At 39.8% G+C, this 24,649-nt stretch overlaps 1 protein-coding gene across 1 annotated transcript in view; it reads right to left on the bottom strand.

Annotated features, from left to right (window-relative positions):
• The window catches only part of myt1la (myelin transcription factor 1-like, a), a 64,041-nt gene extending 41,096 nt beyond the window's left edge, over positions 1-22,945 (bottom strand). Inside the window, exons 1-6 of the mRNA XM_008299830.1 lie at positions 22,891-22,945; positions 22,163-22,196; positions 16,473-16,535; positions 943-1,063; positions 733-858; positions 551-669 (exon numbers count right to left, since the gene is read on the bottom strand). Of these exons, the coding sequence (XP_008298052.1) occupies positions 551-669; positions 733-858; positions 943-1,063; positions 16,473-16,535; positions 22,163-22,196; positions 22,891-22,945 (518 nt within the window). The remainder of the gene's footprint in view (positions 1-550; positions 670-732; positions 859-942; positions 1,064-16,472; positions 16,536-22,162; positions 22,197-22,890) is intronic.
• Between the last annotated feature and the right edge of the window lie 1,704 nt (positions 22,946-24,649).

Here is a 24,649-nt window from a genome sequence, read left to right as displayed (position 1 = left end):
TGTTGACACTGATAACTTTGGTTTCAGTTAATCATAAGCATCTTTTCCTACCAAGCAGTTTTAGTTGCCTTAAACACTGACTGTATATAAAGTGAACTCTTCGTGACAGCACCCCTAGGTTTCCCAAACAGTGTGGTGGCGTTGATGACGTTGCCATCTTGGTGGCGCCTGAATCCTCCTAACTCTAACGCTAATTCAAAACTCTTGTTTCGGTGAATTATGCATAACTTTAATGGGAGAGTTATATAAAAATGCAGCCACCACAAAGTTGTCAAGAACAGAATTAGCTATAAAGACTGAAACCATTTTTTGTACCAGGCTGTAAACATGTTTATTTTTGCTGTAAAGTTGGACGTTTTAACGTGAGGGTCTGTCGGGACTGACTTGCTTTCAGAGCCAACTTCAAGTGGACATTTGAGGGACTGCAGTTTTTGGCACTTTGTGTTGGCTTTATTTTTAGTTGCAGAGATTTCCACTTGCACTTAGCCGAAACAAACCTGAACCAGATGGGAACTATTGCTTAAAGCAACCAAAATAAGAAACAGTGAACTCACCCTGCTGGCGAGTCTGCAGCTCCTCTTCCTCCTCGTCGTCCTCTTCCTGTTCGTCGTCCTCTGCCTCATCCTCCTGCTCATCCTCGTCGTCGCCATCATCCACTTCTTCCTCTTCCTCATCCATGCCCTCCTCATCCTCTGCTTGTGCAGCCCCTATTGCTGTATCTGCTCTATCTACCTCTATTTCCTCCTCCTCTTCTTCTTCCTCCTCCTCTTCCTCTCCCTGCTCCTCATTGTCCTCCGAGAACTCGTCCTCCACCTCCCCATCTTCTTCCTCATCCCCTTCCCTCTCCCCATCCTCGTCCTCCTCATCCTCTTCCACTACCTCCCCCTGTTCCTTCCCCGCCTGCCCCACCTCCATGGCTTCATTCTCGTAGCTGGCGTAGGCGCCAGCATCCTCCTCCTCCTCACCCGGGCAGGAGGTGAGGAAGGGCCTCCTCTTGGCAGCTGGCTCCAGCGGTTGTTTTTCCAGAGCCTTCCTCTTTTTGGCCAGTGGGCAGCCATAGACGCTGAGGTGAAACAGAGGGCACATAAATGATCAGTAGCCATCTTTGTTCTCATATTGTACTATTTGATCATTTGAGCACTTGTATCTTCAGCTTTGTTGGGCCAAAGCTCACCCTTCCACTGCTAACTGGAACTGATTCTCACAATAAACAAGTCTAGAAACAAAGCCAAAATCTGGCAAACACATAAGGGCTCACATTTGAGCCTCCACAGCCAGAACACATACCAGCACTTAGCCCTAATCAGCCCAGCTAGGCTGGACAGCTCAGTCTTATTTGGCTTTTGCCTTTCAGAACTATTAAGTGGTTGAAAGAAAAAGTATCCAAACAGTATAAAAGAATGATGTGGTTCATTTCTGCTTGATGGAAGCCTGTAGGAAGGTGGAAAAATGATATATTTGTGTATTAGGGCTCTAATATCTAAAGTACAAATGACTACATCTGGACCATCTGCCTGAGTTCTTCAAGAAAAAGTAAGACCTGAAAAGTGTTTTTAATGACGAAGGTGCAATTCTTTAAGGTGGTAGCCTATAAAATTTCATGTTCTCACTGCTAGACTTCCAATTTAAGAAACGTTTGTTCTACGCGGTGGTTGTTGTGCGTTTTTCTGAGTTTTAGGTAAAACATATAGAAAGGCTTTTGAAAGAAAGTTTAAAGAAAATATTGACTCCTTTGAAGAAAAGAACCAACAACAAAACCCTCTTCAAGTCATTTTCGCAGCCTATAGACATCAAAACTTGACTGGTTTGTGCACTGATGTTTATCAAGCAACCTTCAATCAATATTGCCAATTTCAACTTTGAAATATGAGTCTGAACGGGAGTTATTGGGAAACTCCTGAGGGGCGACTTGTACCATTGCAGCAGCAGGATGCAGTGACAAGGAATAAGTTATTTAATGTCAAATGTTCGAAGCAACACAAGTCAATCTCTGGCAGAAATCACCTGAAGACTGTCCTGTTACATATAGCACATCATGAAAAAATGGCACAGAAATACATTAAAAAATGCTGCATCACAACTACTTCACACCTTGAGAACAGGATCACATCACAACAAGACTGTCTGAACCCATCTTTGAAATGTAAATCCTACATCTGCAGTGTGATTTAAGCCATTCACATTGCTGGTGCACAATATTTCATCCACCCTCGGGGTCTCATTGTCAGAAGGATTTGGGGGAGACCAAAGCTGTGGACGACCAATAGCTGTTTGAAGTTGTAATCATGTAAATGGTAAAGCTACTTGCTGCCACTAAGTGTGGGCTATATGAGCAGCTGTGCACCTTTATGGATAATCAGAGGCCAAAAAAAAAAAGGGAGAAAATTACCTGGGAGAGAATTAAACAAATGCTGCATGCTGCAGCAAGACAACATTGTGTTTGTATTACTGCATTCAGCAAATAAAAAAATGCATTCTAAGCAAAATGGCCCAATGGGTATTAAAGTGACGACCATTTGAAAATATAACATCTAAAACAATGTACAACAATTACTTCTTTTGTGATACATCTAATAAAAGCAGAAAGCTTTACATGTCAAGACCATACTGTATTATATAGAAAATACAAAGAAAATTAAATACATTGTTCATTATTCGAACAATCTTTTCCAACTTCTACAATGAGAACTGTCATAACAACAAATAAATCTAATGTAGCTGCAGTGTGAAGAAGTCTGTCAGCTCTGGGAAGCCTGCCTTTCTGCAGAGAAGCAAGAGCCTGATGTGTGAGGACACTGTCTGCATCATGAGGGTCATGAGAAGGAGAACGGTTTGGTGTGTGAAGGTCAAAGGTCAAAGCGCTGCGACTCCCTCTGGTGTGTTTCATGCGTTAAGATGCTGCAGTGGATTTTCACTCGCTCTGGCTGAGGAGGAGAGTCAGCCGCTCAAAAAGGAAAAAAAAAAAACAAAAAAAACAAAGCTTATTCAACCGGGGCCTCAATTACGCAAATCCCATAATAGTCATTAACTGTTGGGAAAATTCTGCTTTAATTGCTCCAAAACAGCAAGCACAATTATACACGGCTTTAATGTGGATTTTAGGAAATCAATTAGTCCATTTCCATATGAAAGAGCTTATTTTGTGTTTGGAGGGTGAGATGGAGGAGGTGACGCTGCTTCTCTGACAGAAACCGTTGTGTGTTTGTTGGACAAACATGCAAAATAAAATCTTATAACTCTGAACAAAGACTTTCTTCCTTTTATTTCTTTGGTTCAGTGACAATGTGAGAATGTGTCTATCAATGTAATTCATCTAATGCATTATCATATAAAACGCCGTCAGATATTCCTGGGAATCTTCTGAGATAAATTGAAATATACTGAAAGTAGTAAAGTGCAGCCAGCTCATTAAGACATTTTTTAACCTAGAAAGAACATGTCTCTAGTGTCTCTGTGATCCCACTCAGATTTTCGAAAGGATGATTTTGAAGCCTGGAATTTGGGTTTACCACTTGTTGCCAGTTTTCTGGAGCCAAATGATCCCGGTTTGGGAAAAGAGGGATAGAGTGTGGGTGATGCAAACGAGCAGCAACTATTATAAAAAGCAAATGCTGCAAAATATACCTCTCTGTAAGCATTGTTATCTATAATGTATGATATTTATCATGGTTAGACATGCGTAGAATACCAAAACGGTACTAAAATAAAAGCACTGTTGCTTCGTAATACAAGCACTACAGGTAAACTTGTCATCACAATAATTAACTATGTTAGAATAAAAAAGAAAAAAAAAAACACCTGAATAATGACTAGTTTAAAATGATATCACACTATTTTCTTTGTATTACTTCTCTTATTAAATGTGTCTAATGTGATAAAGAAAAAAAAAATCTTGTGTCAATATTACACAAATACTATTAAGTATAAAAACATTTTCATTACCTGCATTCATTGCATGTTGTTTCCTATTTCATTACACTATAATTAAGAGCAAAGTAGCAAATCAGATGAACCATTTCTAATATGTCCATCCATCCATTATCTATACACTGCTTAATCCTCACTAGGGTCTTGGGACGCTGGAGTCTATCCCAGCTGACGCGGACACCCTGGACAGGTCACCAGTCTATCACAGGGCTACACTTAGAGACAGACAACCAAGCACACTCACATTCACACCTACGGACAATTTAGAATCACCAATTAACCTCAACATGTTTTTGAACTGTGTGGGAGGAAGCCGGAGAACCTGGAGGGAAACCACGCTGCACGGGGAGAACATGCAAACTCCACGCAGAAAGATCCTGGGTGTCCTCACCGGGACGTGAACCGGCAACCTTCTTGCCGTGAGGCAACAGTGCTAACCACTGATCCTCCTTGCTGTCCATTTCTAAGATGTGAAAACGATCATAAAGATATGATGATACAGTGTTCCTAAACCTTGACATCACTCCAGTGACAAGACTAGACCAAATCAGTGTCTAATCTTACTAAAACAGCGTAAGGTTAATTTTAACATGAACAGGTTTGTTTACTTCTTCACTTCACTTCACTCAGACTACTGTTCACAAACTTAGCTTGTTGCTTTCTATTCTGTGGTCTGCTAATGTAAGCTGCAAGAACCGTCTGAAAGCCAAACTCCTGACAGTGGAGAAAAGTAAACAGGGAGTTTAATTTAAATCTCCTGCATTGGCTTTAGTCAATACTCTGGTCTAAAAATCCAGATTAGCTGATTATCCAGCTATCTTTGGGCTCAACTGCTCCAAAGCAAGTTCATTTCAGAAGATAAGATCAAAATATTTAAACAGATCAACTACTGGCCAGTCAGTTTATCAAAAATATGGAACCATCGTTCTTACAGGGACGCAACAGTTTACAATAAAGTTAATAAAGAGAAGTGGATATTTTTACAGATCCGTCCAATCACGTTGCTGTTCCAGCCTTTCCGTGTGCCACCCTGGTTTTAAAACAGAGCTTCTAACAAACAAAAGGACAGTTAATCACAGGATAACTACTAAAGACTTTTATCACCTGCTAATATCCTTCACCTTACTACAGTGTTCATTCCTGCGTTCTCCTCTGCTAGCTTTGTGTGTTTATGCGTCACTGGTAAAATATCTCTTTTTACTAACGCTATTACACACCCCAGTTTACACATATTTGTAAGCATTTTATATATTATATTAAATACTTTTATTCACGCTTCAGGTGAACCATGTTGCGAGTGAAAAAATGCAAATATTTCACTTATAGTTAACAGCGAAAGGACTGGTCTTCTAAGGATCAGCAAAATACAAAATTGTTGTTGCTAATTTGTGATGATACAATTTCACAACATCAGTCACCTTTCAATAAAAAAAACAAAACAAACTCAGAGTCAACCATCAAACTGGAATCATGGTTTGCATGCCTAATAAAGAGACTTCTTTTTAAGCCACCATAAAAACTTGGATCATCAAACAAAGGGATTTCGAATTTTGTATCATTTACCTGAAACAGTTTTGTAATGTCTGACACTCCTAGTCTGATACACCTGATCGACAGACCAGCTGCCTTCACAGTATAACATAATGTGCATTATGTAGATGAGAATCATCATCAGCAGATTTGCAGGGGGAAAAAAAAGTGCTGCGTTTTCAGTAAATGCAGGCTAAAAACAATAGAGGACCTAAGATTGATCCCTGTGGAACTCCACAGGACAGACTAGTTTTTGGAGTGCCATTCAAACTAATCAGTAAAACAAGCAAAGTCTACCACCTTTGGGAAACAGGACTGTGTAATCACATAGATAACACACAAAATACGATGCTGAAATATGTAAACGTCAGTGCTTCACTATCCAGAAACCCATGATACCCTAAATGAATATGCATCATTATGATATTGGTAATAATTTGTATGACAACATAATTTCTAATGTAAAAAGATATCCATTATCATCTTTTATCTTACAAACTAAATGTCTGTATTTATATGTTTCTGTTTCTTCGTAAAGAGAAATGTTCTATAATCAGTCAAAATGTAATTATACAGCTATGATTATGATTTGGTAACACTAGATGTGCCAGGAAATGCCACTATAGCTTCATTTAATCCAAATTTGAAGGCAGAGAGAAAAGAAAGAGAAATTGTTTTGTTATATAGTGAATTTCCCTTCCCTATATAATGCCGCAGTCAGGATTCCTCCCAGATAACACACATGCACACAAACACACTTCTCCTCAAATGATCCCTCTATCTTTTACCGTATAGGCTGTCAAGCTGCCAGCCTGCCTCTCTATGTGCGTGTGCGTATGTGTGTGTGCGCATGTGTGTGCATGACCTCGGCCACCTTGCTGTCTCCCGCCAATTAAAATTCCAGTGGTAATTAAAGCAGATCAGAAACGAGGGAATGCTGCAGACAAGGACGAGAGACTATGCATGGTAATTATGTGTAGGGAGAGAGAGAGAGAGAGAGAGAGAGAGAGAGAGGGAGGCTTCACACATTACGTTTTCCTCTTTTTTGCTAAACTGATACGCTGCAGTCTGATTTGATGCATAGCGATTGATTACATACTGTGAGTTAGATCAATTAATAATTTATTGGTTGTCTACATGGAGATGTGGACCTGAGTGAGGGTCAGACTGAGCACAAGCATGTCATTAGGACAAATATAAGGGGCTTTTTTGTATTCCCTATATTTTAAATATTCTTCCTCTACAGAGAGCATTGAGTTATGTTTTTTTTCTGTTATGTCTATGAAGACAGCTGCAGTCCTTTTCTCTGTCTATGAGGACACTTGGAGTACTTTATTGTCTTACCAAGAAACCTAATTGTTAATAATTATCTCCTCAACGATGTCTGTAGTCCAAATTAGTTTATGAGGACACCTGGAGGTCCATGGTTGTCTCTGTGTGAGCATGTTGAGTCAGTTATTGCCTGTACTTAGACACTTGAACAACCATAATAATCAGTGTGAGGACACCTGGATTAGCATTGTTGTCTCTATGAGGACAGTTGGGAGGGTGGTATTTTTCTGTATGGACAGCTAGGGTGCATTATTGTCCCTGAAAGGACACCTAGAGCCCATTACTGTCCCTACATGGAAACTTGAGATTCATTTTTGTCTTTACCATGGCATTTGGTGTCCATTTGTACTCCTATTCCGAGTCTGTACATGGACACCTCTACATCAATAATAATCACTGTGGACAACAGCAGTCCATCGTTGTCTCTTTGGGGAATGTTCAGAGTGCATTATTTTGTCTGTATGATGGGCTTTATGTGGAGCACACAGTCTCTACACGAAAAACTGACAGTCCATTATCATCTTTTTAGGCCCATCTGCAAGTTCTACATTTTATCTCCATGACGGCACCTGGAATTCATTTTTATCTCAGTGAGAACACCTGTAATGCCATATGAGGACACCTGGAAGTCTCTTATTTTCACTTTATGTGGACACCTGGAGCCCGCTTTTTGTCTGTGTAGCTATCTGACGATCCATGAGATTCATTTCAGGACGCGTCTATCATTGTCGATGCCTTTATATCTGAAAATCCAAAATAATGTCTGCCATGACAAATTCAGTCGATTACTGCTTCTCTGTGGATATCTAGAGTCTAATGTTGTCTCGATACAAACCCCGGGGCGTGTCTTACTGTCTCTACTTGGGAACCATTCTTTCTGTTGTTCATGTTGACTTACTAAAGTAACAAAGAAAAGCAGTTGGTATTCAGTTGAGCCCATGGTCAGGTTAGTTTTTCCATGTCACCTAAACGCTATATGAGCCAGAATTATCCATGCTGTTTCTACGGTTACCTGCAGTTTAATATAGGCTGCTATGAGCATTTATTTATAGCAAAGATAGGGTTGAGGCCAGCACCTGTCAGCCAATCAGAGATGATTATTTTACATGACTTTAATACAGTCATTATAGATGAGACTTAAAATGCCTTCACCGATCTTTAATAAGCTATGCAGTTCTTTATAAATGGAAATGGGCTAAATGTTTATTTAAATTTGTCTGTTATTTAGAAACATCACAATAAAAATGTGAATACTTCTGTGAATATCAGCTTACATGTGGTAATTACATCTGGGTATATGCGGTTTCGTGGGACCATTGCCCTCGGAAACGCCACGTGCCGACACTCATCACCGTGGCAACGCTTTGGCGCCAAAGGTGGTGGTGGGGATATATAAGAGACTGGGTGGTGGCAGTGATACAAGGTGAGGTGGGGGGGTGGGTTGCAATGTGGGCGACACGATGTTCACATCCTATACTAGCGGTTGCCATGGGAGACAGGCTGCATCCCTCCTGGTCCTCATACTGCAGCATCCGCACGGTGCTGTCGCCATGGTGACATCCTCCAGAGAGAAAGAGAGAGGGAGAGGGAGAGGTGAAGTGAAAGGGAGAGAGACAAAGAAAGGTAGGGGAGGAAGAAAGAAAGAGAAGCAGAGAGAGAGAGAGAGAGAGAGAGAGAGAGAGAGAGAGAGAGAGAGACAGTGACTCTGAACCTGACTGTCTCCTCCCCAAACTCATTCAGTGCCACCGACAGCAGTAACTGTGTCTCTGCCTCAAGGAGTTATTGATCCCAGCAGGATGAGGAGGAGAAATGTTGTGACTGGCTCCTCAAACCAGAAGGTTGGATTTGAAGAATAAGATTAGATAAAGGGATAAATCTGGCTACATTGAAAAATATTCCGATTTAGAGACCTACTGGAGCCCAGATTTCCCTCATGAGATTTAAACTGCAGACATACTAATGTTACCAGTACAGTGTGTACGTATAGTTACAGTGTGCTATATACACAAAAACATGCGTAGAACTAATACAACAGCAGTTTGTCTTCTTCTGTTGCATATCTGTTTGACAGAGTAGCCGCCCAAACACACATCTGCTGCCCTCTGTGGCACATGTGCGATTTTTTTAAGCAAATTTTTAAAGGCCTGATAATATGCCCCCCCTTTTTTAACTTAATGTAAGTCCCCAGAATGTGTATTTCAAGTTTCACCTTAAAATACTGAATGATCATATCCTCATAATACCCCTGGCTTTAGCACTTTTTCAGCATTTGAGTCAGAGGAGCCAGTCAGGGGCGGCAGGTTTCTTCTGCTGTGACATCACATCAATTCATTCAGATCTAAGCTGAAAGAAAAGGAACAAGGGGATGGTATTTTTTAACTATTTTGTAGGTATTGAGACACATTAGGAACACGTAATTATGTTCAAAAACAACAAATAATTGGATGTTGCATATTATGGACCCTTTAAGAGAGAGAGAGAGAGAGATTGGCTTTCCATGAAAAACAACAGCAATTTGTGGAAACATCCTATAATGACATGATTCCTTGTCTAAGCCCTCTTGTCCACTGGGAGCAGAGGAGGAAGTAATGTGACACTGTGAGAAACTTTGCAGGGGGAGGGACAGGGCAAAGGGAGCAGGCTAGGTGAGCATCTCTGCCTAATACCTGATGAATCTGCCTTTATTCCTTCCTCGCTATCATGAGTCTGGTTCAGTAAAAATTTAAATAGTTTTGTCATTGGCTGCAGGAACCAACACAAAAGTTTCAGACACTCCATTTTTTTTCTTTCACCTTCAGACTGCTACCTCACTGAGGGCCACTACGAGATACATTTCGCTTTAAATTGAAAGAAATTGCAGGTTATTTTGCTGTTTTTAGCATCATGTCATGGAAATTCTTCTTTTCTGTTCAGAGTGCTACTTATGAAAGACTGGATCAAATTTATTTTAATTCATGAAGAATGTTGAGACGAATACAAGCACTGCTGGTCAAAAGACCTTCAGAGTACATCCAGACTAGGAGAGTCATGTCAGTTGTCTTTGTTGGCCTGTTCTGTTTGCCTTTCTGAAATTTCTGTGACTCCATCTGTGCGGAAAAACATCCAAGGACTTTCCACAGGTCCTACTATTCACTAACAGAGCTGTAAAACGAGCTTTCCATTAAACAAACCTAATTAAATCAAACATAACTATTTTTCAATCAACATGTATTCAATATTTATTTGTATATTTAATAATCTAAAAGAACATTTTTCCTCCAAAAAAGATTTGAACTGGAAACTCCAGCATTATAAAGATAAAATAAGAAAGAGGACTCAATATATAAGTCAGTCATGTAACTCTGAATGAAATCCAAATTTCCATTAAACTCACTACCACAAGTGAAAAAGTTTGGTCTGTATATTAGGACAAAGTACAACATGGACACAGTAGATGTTTTACAAGCCCGGAGCAGCTAAAGTAACTTCTTCTCTCATTATTGTAGAATTATTTGGTAGTAATTTTAAATTATTATTTAAATTATTTGGTAGTAACTTTAAATTACTATTTAAATTATTTGGTAGTAACTTTAAATTCAGTAAAAACACGCAATTAACAGCACAGCCGTTGTCATTTACTAGATGTGTAAATTCTTGTATATATTTGTCTTATTATCTTGTTTTATTTTTTATTAATATTTATTGGATTTTATTCTTTTCTTTCTTTAGTTATTTTACTTTATTTTATTTTTAAATTTTCCTATTTCTATTATTCGTGCAAATTCCTAGGGTGACAACAGCCGAAACCAAATTCCTTGTATGTTGTGTACGTACTTGGCCATTAAAGCTGATTCTGATTCTGATTCCGATTAACTCGAGTGACTTAGTTGGTTATCTTCACACATGTTCACAGATTTTAGAAGCATCTTGGAAGTGACTGCTGGTTAACATGTCATCTTAACGAGCCACGCTTCAGTCACTATTCCATATTCTTTCTGATATTGGACAAAAGAAAAAAAAAAATATGCAAAGGAGAGTAGCTTAATTGGGAATATGGCTATATCGAAATAAAATATATAAGTGAGCACAGAGAGCAGGAGAGAAGTAAACAGCTTCACACCAGGAGCATCCATGTCTTTGCTCTTCAGGTGTTCCTGCCTATTGCTGTGCTGATGTGGTGGTGTACTGTGGTAATTCGAGGTACTCCCATACCTTCAAAAATCTTGAGTCTTACAGAAACTTTTAAACCGTACGAGTTGGAATCGGCTGGCAGTGCCACTGTCTACAGCTGTAGTACTAACCAATGACTGCAACCAGAAGCAAATGACGTCCCAACACAGGAAGTAGTGACATGGAAAAAAAACATTTGTTACAATAAGTTAAATGGTTTTCAGTAGAAATTTAAAAATTAGATTTCAGTGTCAACATCATCAATTTGTGAATAACCACAGCAGCCCTTTAACAGATATACTCTTTAAGACATCAACACATGAATCATCAGAGCTACCATGTTCATGTTCAACACTTGACATGCTGCTAATGTTGCTAGCTTCAACCCTACATGCACACACAAGAGCAATGTTGGCGTTTGTAATACTGAGAAACCGTCTTGATGATAAGCATCATTTGAAGATATGCTAAATTTATGTTTGGTAGATTCTGAGGAAACGTCCCAACCTGTGAAGTGTCTTAAAGCACTTGGTGAAGAGGCTGCAAATAAACAGCAAGAAGAAATCAGACAGGAAACAAATTCGGAGACGCTGTGTTCTCCCCTCCGCTGTGTCTTTGTAAAATCCGAAGTTTGTGTACTGTACACTCCTGTGATCAGCGGATGATTAACTGATTAAGTAATTCATCTGTCATGTCCCCAGAGAGGAACCATGAGAGGCCTACTTCTCTCTCTGAGTCTGTCTGACTCCATGTGTCTCTATCTCTGTCTTGCTGTCACTTTTCTCACTTCAGTAATTTGTCAGCGTGAGTATTTATCAGAGATTATAAAAGGAAAAAACAGTCCTGCGGCGACATTGTTGCTTTTGTTTACAATGTCAAGAATGACCTTTCAACTTGAGCTTTCATGAAAAAACAAACAAAAGGTTTTCGGGGAAAAAAAATGAAATTTGCGCATCTGCAACAGAATAGTTAGTTAGCCCAAGCTGTTCCATTCAGCTCGATACACAACTAGACACACAGAGCACAGAAGTGCAGCGTGTAACTTTAATAGTTAGTTGGATCTGATGTGACACTCAAACTCTTCCACAGCAATCTCCAGTATGATCAAAAGTAGAGCCCTGATCAAGTTTTTTGGCCCTGATTCCAATCTGACTCCCAATAATAATTAGTTGGGTTTCTGCCACGACTGCTCAGGTCTCTGTAAATTGTCCAGTTTAACTTGAGTTAAGAAAATGACTACACTCATTGTTAAAGAACTTTACGTGGCTCACATTGCAAATAAACATAGCAGCAGAAGATGTGGAGTGCTGACTATATGTGTGTCCGAACTAGTGAAGACAGAAATCACACATTACTTTGCTGATTCAAATCGTGTCGTTCAGTTCAAAGATCGTACTCGTGAGCTAAGCAGCGAGTCCACCTCGATACGTCTGTCAGTAAGTGAATCTGTCACTGTTCATGCAGTCTGACATTCAGTGCTGATGTAAACTGTCTTTTCGGTTTAGGAGTTTGCTCCGTCAAGTCAATTTTATTTGTGTAGCACATTTCATACGCAGGTAAACTCAATGTGCTTTACAATAAACACAGACAACACATGAAACAGATAAGAAAGGAAATTTATGTGAGATATTAGAACCCATACGGCACATCCACTCACAAAAAATACAATTCTACAACTATATGTACACACAGATTACAACAGAGACGCATACATAAACATGCAACTACTAAAAGAGAATCAAGATTTACTCTGAAAAGAAGATACTGTTTCAGCAGAACACAGCACCATTGTGTTGAAATTCACCTTCATCTGATTAAGTTTTTAGGAAAGTTTTGGTACGCTTCGAGGTTGATGTCACCTAACAAGATAACTTACAGGAAAGTGAGGAAAGTGAGCCATACAGCTGTTTATCATCGGCATTACAGTGGTAGGATACATTATGACATTTGTGTGACGGTACCAAGAGGGAATGTTAACAGGTGGAACCCTAGTGGGCCCAGAACTGATCCCTGTGGAACTCCACATAAGTTGGTGGCTTCTATTAATGAGCTGCCTGTTCTGTTGCTAGCTCTTAATTCAGTTCAGTGGCAGCAAAACATATTCAATACTGCTTTTAAAAGTTTAGATGCATATATTACTTGGTATTAATAAAAATTCAAATGGAAGAATTGGCTCAATCCCTAATCAAACGGAAAATAATGTATTCCTACTTAAGTACATAGGGGTCTAACAGTAGCTGTATTTGTCCGAAACCTTTCAACACTTACTGTATATGACAGGATCCAAACAGTTGCTGTTCTATTTATGTCGATGTACTCATCTCACAGAACGGACGTACTTGAGTGAGTTTTATAGCAGTTGTTCTCCGTCAGCCATCAGCTGTAGCACGCTAGCATGGTTAGCCCTAAACTTTGTTAAACATTTACGACTATTAACTCACACACACTTTTCAATCAGCTTTGGTGCAGCCACAATCTGTGACTTCTCTGTTCACACTGCAGAGGTAAACTGAAGCTCTCATAGTTCCAAAAAAAGTTTATTCAAACAAGATGGCCGTATCCTCAAGATAGACAAAAACAGAAAGAAATCGTGCTACTTTGTGAAATTCTAAAGCTGAAACTGGACTGCTCAGTATGGTGGTTAGTAAAGTTACAGCGTCCCTCAGGTGAAAATCTAGTCGTTAACAGGTCCATATGGTGTTTTTTATATGCTAGAAGACACGTCATAAGAGAAAGAAGCAGTCGGTGCCATGGCTGAGCATTTCCACCGTGAAGAATTCAACACTGTAGAGTTATATCTAAATCATTTTAAGAAAGGAAGGTATTGTTAACATGGAAGAAAGATTCAAAGAGTCATTTCATATTGACAGTTTGCAAAGTTTGAGTAACCTTACTGTTGCAGTAAGAAGTCTGAATGGTTTACCTTAACCCTTACCTGTTTTCCTTTTCGAGACAAAAGTGTTCATTCATGCATTGCTTTGATTTTCTCTGCTTTACCAAAAACACAGTGAGCACGAATTCCAAAACCAACACGTACCAAGTACACACCAAGGTGCATGCCAAGAGCCGGCAGTGAGGTCATAGGTCACTGCTACCAGATAAAACGTAACATAAATACAACAGAGCCCTCGGAAAAAACATAAAGAACGGAGCAGCAAAATAAACTGAAGAGTGAGTGTTTCAATCCAATCTCATTCCTTCTTTTCTACAAACATCATGTGTTATCCTTGAAAAAAACAGGATTTATAAGAAAGTGTGATTTTTTTTCATATTACTTTGACTCTGTGTTGCCTGATGCTGAATTTCCTGAGTGTCTCTGTGCCCTTCGCTGCTCCATCAGTCTGCCCTGCCAGCGATTCACCATCCTGCCCTTCTCATTATCTCTGTGTTACCTCAGGCGTCAAACCACCGCTGTCCTTAGCCGTGCATACTCTATATGCCAGCCTCCCACGCACACACACACGCACCAACTGCACTTAAAATACCATAGAGAGACTCCAAAATAACCACAAAATATCTCAACAAGTGCCCTGATTTCATAATGGATGCTTAAATCTGTTGCTTTTACTTGGATAATAAAAAAAAAAGACTTTACTTTCCTTTTCTACAGTCACATCTGCAGATTTCAAGTTAGATTTTCTTTGAGGAAAAACCCTTCTGTGATCCACGTCTACTTCACTGCAGCTGCAGCACACTTGCTTTGATATATATTTCACCTGTTTTATATATAATTCAGAAGTTTTCGACCTGTGCAGAAGAAAGTTCGGTACTTCTACAGCGTTTTACTTGTTTCAAGGAAATAAGTGAAAACAACATATTTGCAATTAGAAACAAATGAAGTCATGACATCTTATTGGCACTTTTTTGCAGATGCTTCTACTCTTGTTTGGAATTCAATATTTCCAAAGGTGACTGAGATCTGAGGCAGAAGCCGTGTGACCTGCAGCCCGAGCCATCGGCTGGTGTGACTTCACAGCTCCACACTCCACCAGATTGCTTTTCTATCTGCAGCCTCGTGACAGAGGGGCGAATTTTCTGAGATGAAGGCTGCGACCTGCCGATCGAGGAGGTCTGAAAGCGTGACGTGAGTCCATTTAATGTCGGTAGGATTCGTTTTCGCAGCTGCTGAGTGAGACGTTTGAAGCCTGCAGGCTGGGCTGCAGCAAACCCCAACATTTCATATTTTAGTTCAAGCACCCAAGAAAAGTCTGTACATTTTTTTTATTACTCAGGGTTTTTTTTTTTTTTTACACTATTTATTTTGTCATTTTGTCTATTTGAATGCTCAGTTGATGTTGTATGTGATTTCTATCTCCCTACATGATGATCTTAATGGTATTTAAAGGTTTATTTTCTTTATTTTAAGTGCTAATTTGTAATTGTTGAAGATTAAAATCAATGGATATTATGTCTGCAAAAGAATCTGCAACTACATTCAAACCACTTCCTGAAAGTTAAACTGAATATTTTACATCAATGAGAAAAACACATCCAGGCTGTGGAAGATCACATGTCAAGGGAATTTCTGAGTTCTATATGAAGCGTATGATCTCTGTTAACTGAATGAAGCAGCGACATCAAACTGCAGCAGGAAAGTTAACAAGTTGGCAGGGTCAGCTCGTCAGAGAGGTTGGAATTGAAATCAGTTTCAGTGGATTTTAATGGAACGATTGAAAACACAAATTCCAGGCACTTTTAAGGGACCTTTACTCCTGTTGTCTTCAAAAAACACACCAACATGTTCTCAACTTTGCTTTCTACTTTCTTCGCTTCACGTACTTCCTCTTCAGTTTGACCTACAGCGGAGAATCTGAGCAGCACCTAAACAGTTTTAGCCTCCGTACATGGCTTAAAAGTATGTTTTAGTTTTGATTTTAACATCTTACTGGTTACTTTAAAGGCTCGTCTTGGCCTCTCTCCCAGCACATTCATGACCTTTTAACACCATACAAGGCAAAATGTAGCTCGAGATTCAACATCCAAAATCTTTTCTCTGTTCCAGAGGCGTGTGAAGTCAGGACCCCGAGGCTGCTTCTTAACCTATTCTTAAAACATACATTTATCTGTGAACCTTTGAATAATTCCTTGATTTTAGTCATCTTTATTATATTAGTTTTATTTTTTACTTTCATCACTTTTTAAATTTTTCTTTGACTTTATCTTTTGATCTGAAGATCTTTTATTTTACTGTTGTGTTACCAAGTTGTATCTGATTTTGTTTTTAATGTAATACAGTGTCGGCGTGGCTGACTCAGTGTTGTGTGCTTACTAACAGAGCTAGCGTACAGCGGTATACATTTTATGGCATCCTTAAACCTCAGCATCAGACTTCATAAAAAACAGCATCATACAGCATCTTAGGAACAAGAAATATAAAACCAGAAACAACATGATGTCGAAAGAAAAAGAACCAACCAGCACCAGAGCAAAGGTTTCGGTATCAGGTGACGCAGCAATCAGTGTTTTAACACCCAAAAATTACTGACTAAAAGAACTTCATCATCAATGTAGAAAATGCGCTGAGCGGCTCCTACCTGCGGTGTCTGGCGTACTTCCCGCTGACATGACCGCTGCCATCACAGCCGGGGGTGGGACAGCTGAGAGGGAAACATACCGTCAGAACAAACCCAGCAGCATATAAACAGTAAAGTAGTGTCTACATAAAACAAACAAAAAGACAGAAGAAAACATCCTGGAAGCTCCGCCGCAAGAAGCGCAGTTAGTTTGCAAAGTGCAGATTGTTTAGGACGTTCTGAGCATTCGGATCACTGATGTAGAAGTCACAAATTTTAATGGATTTTTTGACTATTTTTGTAAACATGGCAATTCTTGAGTCTTTAAATCCACCCAAAGTAATTCAGGCTTCCTTTTCCCACAACTTATCACAAGCAGAGCTGCAAAAAACAATTTCTTTAAAGTTACAAACATTTTTTGCTGAGTTTTGTTGACCCACTAATGTTGGTGATTGGGTTAATTTAATATTAACATAATACCATGATCTCTCGTTATGACCAAACTTCACCATCGCACCTTGAAACCGACGGAGGTAGTCTCATGAAAGGGAGGCGATACAGGAGTGAGAATATAATTGGAGCAACTTAATTAACCTAAAAACGTGTCCTCATGCTACCAATTGTTAAGTAAGTGGTACTTAAAATTACCTTTGATTGTACAGAAAAAAGCTAATTCTGCGAACACAATATACTTTGTTGGCTGAACATTATTTCTTCGGAGGTTGTTACAACACACAAAAAGATTCATGCAAACTGTCGCATTTTTTCTTTTCTGACTTTGCAAAGCTGTAAAATTCTGTCTCATTAATACAAACCACTGTGCATTGTTGGCTGTTTCAAAAGCCTTAAACTCGATTTCTTGAAGGGTTTTTATCTCAATAGATCTTCAACAATGCAGCCCTCTGCATTTCTGACTATCACTGGGCTGCATGATATCGGAAGAAGCCGACATTGTGCTATGTTTTGCCATAAAAAACAACAGCGATGTCCACTAAATGATTTAAATACCTCTATTTGGAAAGAATTAATCATTCTAGAACAATTGAGGAGTCTGTAGGTGAGCACGTCAGCATCGGAAAATAATTTAAAACAGCCGAAAAATGACTTTTTGCTGTGAAGACTTTGTTTTGAGTGCGAACCGTTTCGAACCTGTCCCATATGGTGCAGCACTGGCAAACGGGTCTGAAATGATTTTTTTTGCTTTGGATGGCTTTCAGATCTGGCTTTGCACTCGTCATACAGAGCTTTGTGGTGCCAATTTTAACGGTCAAACAAATTAATCACTTTGCCTCGTGCGATGACAACAACTGCAGCCGACAGAGTTAGTGTTTTTAATCTGCATCTTTCTGTCGCTGAAATCTTGTAGATTAGTAATGAAAAATGGGAACCATGCAAGTTATTTTGTGTTAAGCAGGAAAAAAAAACTGTGAAATAATGTACTCGCGTTCAGCTTCCTTTCTATTCCACATGCACACTTTGCAGTGCTGATGCTGAAACGCTATACTGTGCAACCCCATTCTAATAGGGTTAATAAAGAGGTGTGGGTGTGGAACAAGATCAAGGAAGTAAACAACTTCAAAACATCTGATTCAGTTCGTGTCACCGTCGGTAGCAGGTTAAACTCTTTCTGTCTGGATGTTTTCTTTTTTTCGCATCGTGGCTTCAGTCGGCAGCAGATTTCTCCAGCGCTATGAGTCATGCTGTTGCAGCTTTCAGGCCGAAGCTTTGCAACGAAGACACGCAGACCGCCAGCCAACACACGCCGCCTGGCTTCAGGGAGTCCACGCCCACGACCTCTGACCCCCGCACCGCAGAGCTCCACCCACCCTCCACCCACCAAACATCACCTGATCCATACGCCCTGCAACTACCGGGCTAAAATGAGAGCCGCACGAAGGCAGAGGTGATGATCACGAGCGCAAGGAGGCAGAGGAGGAGAAAGAAGGGAGGGGAGGTTAAAGAAGGAAAGAAGGAAGGGCTGAAATACTGGAAGAGGTGGAGAAGAAGCAAAGGGACAAGAGGCAGATGGTGAGAATGAGAAAGAAAGGAATTAACAGAATGACAGAGAGGTGGGGAAGGAAGAGAAAAATGGAGGCGGAAGAGCAGGAGAAAAGAAGAATACAACAAAAAGAAGAGGGGGAAGATGAATGGAGCAGGAAAAAAAAAAAGAGGGTGAAAAATAGCATGAGGAGAAAGATTTTTAAAAAATGGAGGAAAAGAAGAAGAGAAGGTGGGTTGTTCAAGGTGAGGCAGCTCATCAATCAGTGTGGGAACAGAGACTGACAGCGTTGGGTTATTGATTCCTGCTCTGTGTGTGTGTGTGTGTGTGTGTGTGTGTGTGTGTGTGCATGTGTGTGTGGCCTTCACTCCCCTGACACAAAGTCAAACAAACATTGTACATTTTCTACAATGCGACGCGAACAAACACGAGTGCCTTAGCGAGTCTTTAAGTCGTCCTTTTCTTAAAGTTACAAAATGCTTTTTCCCTCCACGCTCAAACACTTCCACTTGTTTCCACAGCAACTGTACAGTTCTTTGAGGAAGTTTCTTGACTCCAGTATTATTTTCTTTGATCTCTGTGCAAGGATCCGTCTCACTTTGCCAACGCCCCGACGCATCGCGAACACAAAACAGAACGATTGAAACTATCTCAATTGACGCATATTTGCGGAAGATTTTGTAAAGAAAGGAGATATTTGGGTTCGATTATGAGACAAACAAGCTCGTACAGCGCTAACCCTTCCTAAAGTAGAGCAACAGGTGTTATAATAGCTTCCTAAAATGTGGCTTTCTGACACTGAGTTCCCTCTAACTATTGCACTGTTGGGATAATTTGCAAAATCCACAAAATAAGAGAAATCTGATTGAAATGTATCCAGAAATCTCGCTTTTATAAATGCTGAAGTATCTCAGTAACTAACCCTGTTTCCTAGAAATTACATTCCTACACAACCAAAATGCAAGAGAAAATATGTTTGGAACTAAACTTATTGTAATTACTGTTAACTTGCAAATTGATACTGAACATGTTAAATGTTCTGTTCTACTTTGGACACACTTGTTGTGACGGTGGCATTAATAAACGTCTTTATGGTCACGCTTAAAGCATTCGTGGCACTCGGTTCAGGTTTTCAAAGATTGTGTTGCAGCTTAATTTAGAAAAATTTCGCAGTAACTTAAAACAAAATGTCTTACTTTTCTTTCTCTAAAGTTACCCAAAGCGAACCCTGTGTGCTTGATACGCCCACGATCCACCCCAACCACCTCCTGTCATCTCACCTCCTGGCAAAAATAATGTTTGACTGAATGATTTGGAGGAAGTATCTACTTGTGTTTTTTCTGACAGATACTATAATTTAATTTAGGTCAAGCTTCAGTTCAGGATAATGAACATGTCCACATAAGATACAGTGGTATAGATTTGCACAACTGTTTAAATTCTGGATCAGATGAGCTGCAAAATGTAGCAGGTGTGGCTATTAAAATATGAAACCACAGCATGCGTGCCTGGAGTGTACACTGATCACTGAGCACCATGAACAAGCTCTGAAAGTTTCAGTCCGCTCAAATTAAATAAAATGAAGTTCTATTTTCATTCAATAGCCACATCTGAATTACAGCCCTCGTGATTTGCTAATTGCATTGTTACATTTTTAAAAATTCATTACGATTTTGATTTTAAATCAATTAACCGTTCCCACATAAATGTATTTGGAAGAACATTGTAGTTGTACAGAAACCTAATTTCTATGACACGACAGCCACAAACAACTACACAACACAAGCGTATGTGAAACAATAGAAAACAGAATAATTTCTGCAAAAAAACAACAATCATAACAGTCGTGTATTATTCTCGCCCTTAAACTGCTTCCAAGTCGATTAATAAGCTGCATTTTTCTCACTTTCATAAAAATTAAGAATAATTTTAAGAATCAAAACTAATAACGAAGCTAACAAGTATTGTGTGCTGATAAACCTGATAAACACTCAGCAGAACGCCTGATCTGTATTAATCCAACACTAACTCCTCCTGTTTGATAAACTTTTACTAACAGTTCTGCGGTGCCCAGCTGGAAAACATTTAAAACTTTATTTTTAATGATTTATGTCGTCTGTAGAAACCAATGTGAGCTGAGTGACACAGAGGAGAGAAAAAATAAAGTGCTGGTTCTGGGGCTTTTTAAAAAAATGTTATTCTGACATAGATTAATGCCAAACTTCTTCTTTAACCACTAAAACTGTGCACTTTTAACGGAATATGCTGCATCTGTTATCGGAAAATCACGTAGCTGCATCCTGCTTTAGTTTGTTTCCTTTGGCGATATTTGTTGGCTTCAGCTTTTTTTCTCTCCAACTTCAACACAAAGTGAGACCAGCGTGGGGAGGAGCGACCTTTCCTCCCCTATAGGTTGTGACATTATTAAGGTGCTTCGGCTCACACTGCTGCCAGAAACACATCAGGATTTATTAGAATTCCTCCTGACAACGTGTCCATCAAATTTTAATATTTCTTGTGTACGAGTGGAAATTTTGGCACCAGAGGAAAAGGTCACGGGGTCGCCAAAAACATCAAGCGTCGTCCACGGGGGACCATAAATGTCCACATCGTGCCATTAGCTGTACTCATTAGTCACCCCAGAAATCACAGGAGTTAGAAGTAAAAAATTCACAGCTGTGGCGCAGCACAAACTGTAGCTCTGATTCCCACTGCGCTGACAGATGTGATGTGTTTATTTAGCAATTTAAATGAAGTCATGGTAGAATTTTTAATACACATCCCACCACAATGACAAATTTATTTGTACATGTTTATCCCTGCAGATTAGTCAGATTAGTCAGCGACTGTGATGAAAAAATAAAAATTGATGAAAATATTCAAACGATTGCTCATGGTGTACTTATAGTATTTCACAGTATTTACTGTATGAATCATTTTCTGCGATTACTGCGAACTTCAAAGCTTCTCTGTCCATGCCTGGCCCTCACCAGCACCCATCAGATTTAAATTCTGGGTGAATCATGCTGAGTTTTCTGCTCCTTCGCTCTGGGCTCACACAGCGCAGACAGGACATGTTGTTTACAGTAAAGCGCTGACCTGGATCAAACCGGGTTCAACCATAATCTGCTGCACACACCAATATTTGTCAGTTTTACTAAATGAGATTAAGTGAAGCAGAAACTCCCCCATCGCACACATACGGAGGTAGCAGTGATATTTGGCAGTTGCAGTTCGCGGCTGTGTTTCCCTGAACAGGATGCAAAGTGTAAAGAATTACTAATGGAATCTGACTGAAAACGCTTACGTGATACACAACTGTGGAGTGTACTCACATGAAACTGACAATATGCAATAATTCATGTCGCTTACAGCTCAGAAACCTGTTGTAGCTTCCACATCACCGCTAACACGCCACATTAGTCCACCTGTTAATCTCCGGCTCACTCCTGAACAATCCGGTTGTTTTCGTGGAAGGTTCGATGGTTTGAGCATCACCAGCTGCATGATCAGCAACCCACTGGACCCCTGCACCTCACTGTGCTTCAGTTATACACTAAGAACTGAGCCGCGATGGATCCGAATGGCATATAACAGATTATTACAGAATTATATTCTTCGATGAATACAAGGTTCTGCCTCAGTGCGATAATGACAGTGTAATATGATGATGAATGTATTTTGGAGTGTGTGTCAGCAGAGGTTCACCTACCTGAATAACTCTTGTGTTACTGCTTCCACGGCGGCTTCAGACAGAGACACAACACAAAGATTAATGTTACAGCTTCAACAGTCTGGAGCGAGCCGACGATAATGAACACACACGACTGTATGTGGGCTTCAGTTCAGCATTTATTTAGTCGGGCATCATCCTCTTTGTATTTAGCACAAAGAGCGGGGACATATTCTACAGTTTAATTGTTTTATACGTGACTTCTGTTACATTTTTTGTGTGTGCATGGAAAAATGCTGTACATGTCAATTCAAGGTTTTTTTTTCATTCTTTTTAAACTATATAATCAAAGAAAATAATCTTTCCTTTTTTTTCTTTTCTAGGATTTATGGCAATATAACTTTGCTACACTACAAAAAAGACATTGTGAAGTTCTCTCTACTTCAAGCCCTGCTGTTTCCATAGAGATGCTGGACTTTATATTGCAGTAATATGAAATGTGATGCAAGTGAAAAATGTGACAGGAGCAAGAAACACAACCAGAAACTGTCTGTGGGTCAGGTGGTCATGTCCTGCCTTCATGAAGCCATTTAATTAAACATTTGTAACATTGTTATTATTAAAAATAGATGGTTTGGGGGCAGAGACAGTCCAAATATCAGATCCATTAGCCAGCTGAAGCGAGCTGAATTTGTTTGTGCGAGTAAGTGAATCGAAAGGCTTGAAAAATGCTGTAAAAAGTAGAAACCAGCCAGACAGACTCATACCTCGGACTCCTTTGGATCGTGTTCGATGCCGTTTTTCCACTGCATTCACCTCCATCTGGAGAGGAAAGACACGGTTTAGCGCTCTCTAACTATAATGGCAAAGTATGTTTTTGTTCATAGCATCATGGAATGTGTTTGCTGTGCAGCCGACCGCCACAACCTACAACAACTCATGCAACCGCTCTTGGAAAAACAACCGCTACCTGCTAACAGCATCCTAGCGGCTACCATGGAAAGCACTGAATAATACAGCACGAGTCCCACTTGCTATTCACGTCAGCGTCCAAGTTAGAATCATGACTGGCTAGCCAAATTTTTCTAAAAGCTCCAATATATCCAAGTTGGCAGTGAACAGTGCCAGCAAAAGGCAAACGTGGATTCATACGTCAGCCAAAGTCCGTCGTTAAGTGGAATTAAACACTTAGGTTTTAGTGCTACTGTATAATAAACAAGCGCACTATTGTTATCCACCACACGTCCGATTCTGCAGTAACACGACTGCTCAGATAGAAATGTGAAACTTCCCTGCATGGTAATGTGACGTTGTTTGAAGGAAATGAAGCGAACATTTGTGTCTTACTATTTATTTCCTGACAGCAGGAATCTTCAGTAATGAAGACCAGCAGTTGCCATAGTTTCTGATGGCGCGAAAGCATTGGAGAACATTTCCATCATTATCTTCTCTTCCCGATGACGTTAACGTGGCATAAAACCACTTAACAACTACCCAGCTACAACTTAGAAACCATTCTGAACAACTGAACAAACACCTCCTGAAGCCAACCATACTGACCATGTAGAGGCCGTCTGGAAACACCCCAGCAGCAATTCACTGTTTTATTCTTTAGTCCTATTTCTCCTGGAGCTTATCAAAGGTTGTTGTTGTGCTAACCATGAGCAGAAAACTGATAAGACAAATACCTGATTTGAAATAACATTTGTGAAACAGTACCTGGCTGTAGCTCGGTGTGGCACCACCTCAATCTGCTGCTGGTGCTGTGGCTGAAGACTCTTAATACCAAACAGAATTTCAGACGCCGTCTTCCATAGTCATGATCTGCAAAAACAAAACACAGCAGCTTCTCAGTTCTGCTGGAAGTCAGGTTCCTGTAGCCGGCAGCTGTTTGTTCTTCTGTAGTTTCCTTGAGCAAGACACTGAGCCCTGGCCTGCCCACTGTGTGTGGATGGCAAATGAACTTCACTGTCTCTGTGAAAAGTATAATTATGATGGTCTAATGACATTTCAAGACTCGAGAGACTCCTGCCAAACACCGTCTACACATTTGTACTGATATTTTTAAATGTGAAATTTAATTCATGCAGTCAGAGGTCTTACTGACACATTTCAGGAACCCACAGCATGACCTGCAAATGATGCATAATAAGGCCAACAACATGGAAGATTTACACCAGGAAGGATAAGATGCTTCAAAGACTTGTTTTTACATCTGTAGCTTTGAACCCAAGATTGGAATCTCTGTATGGCGGAACTTCTATTTTGAAAAGAGCGTGGTGTAACGATGGAAACTTCAATTAGCACAGTTTTATTTTTAGTATTTCTGGGTAGAAACTAGCAAGTCAGATACGAGCGCAACGCATACCAAATGTCACTTCTGTTTTTCATTTTGGTCAGTTCCTGTCAGCTGAAGTAGATTTTTTATTTTTTAAAGCAAACAGTCCAACAGCTAAAATGTTGACATGGACAGCATTATTAAATCAACTGAAAAGTAAGAGGAGTAAATTTAGTGTAGAGGAAAGT

This window comes from Stegastes partitus, unplaced genomic scaffold, assembly GCF_000690725.1.
Source record: "Stegastes partitus isolate 25-593 unplaced genomic scaffold, Stegastes_partitus-1.0.2 Scaffold1470, whole genome shotgun sequence".
Classification (NCBI taxonomy): domain Eukaryota; kingdom Metazoa; phylum Chordata; class Actinopteri; family Pomacentridae; genus Stegastes; species Stegastes partitus.
Note: the sequence above shows the minus strand (reverse complement) of the source record. Positions and strands in the feature narration are given on the sequence as shown.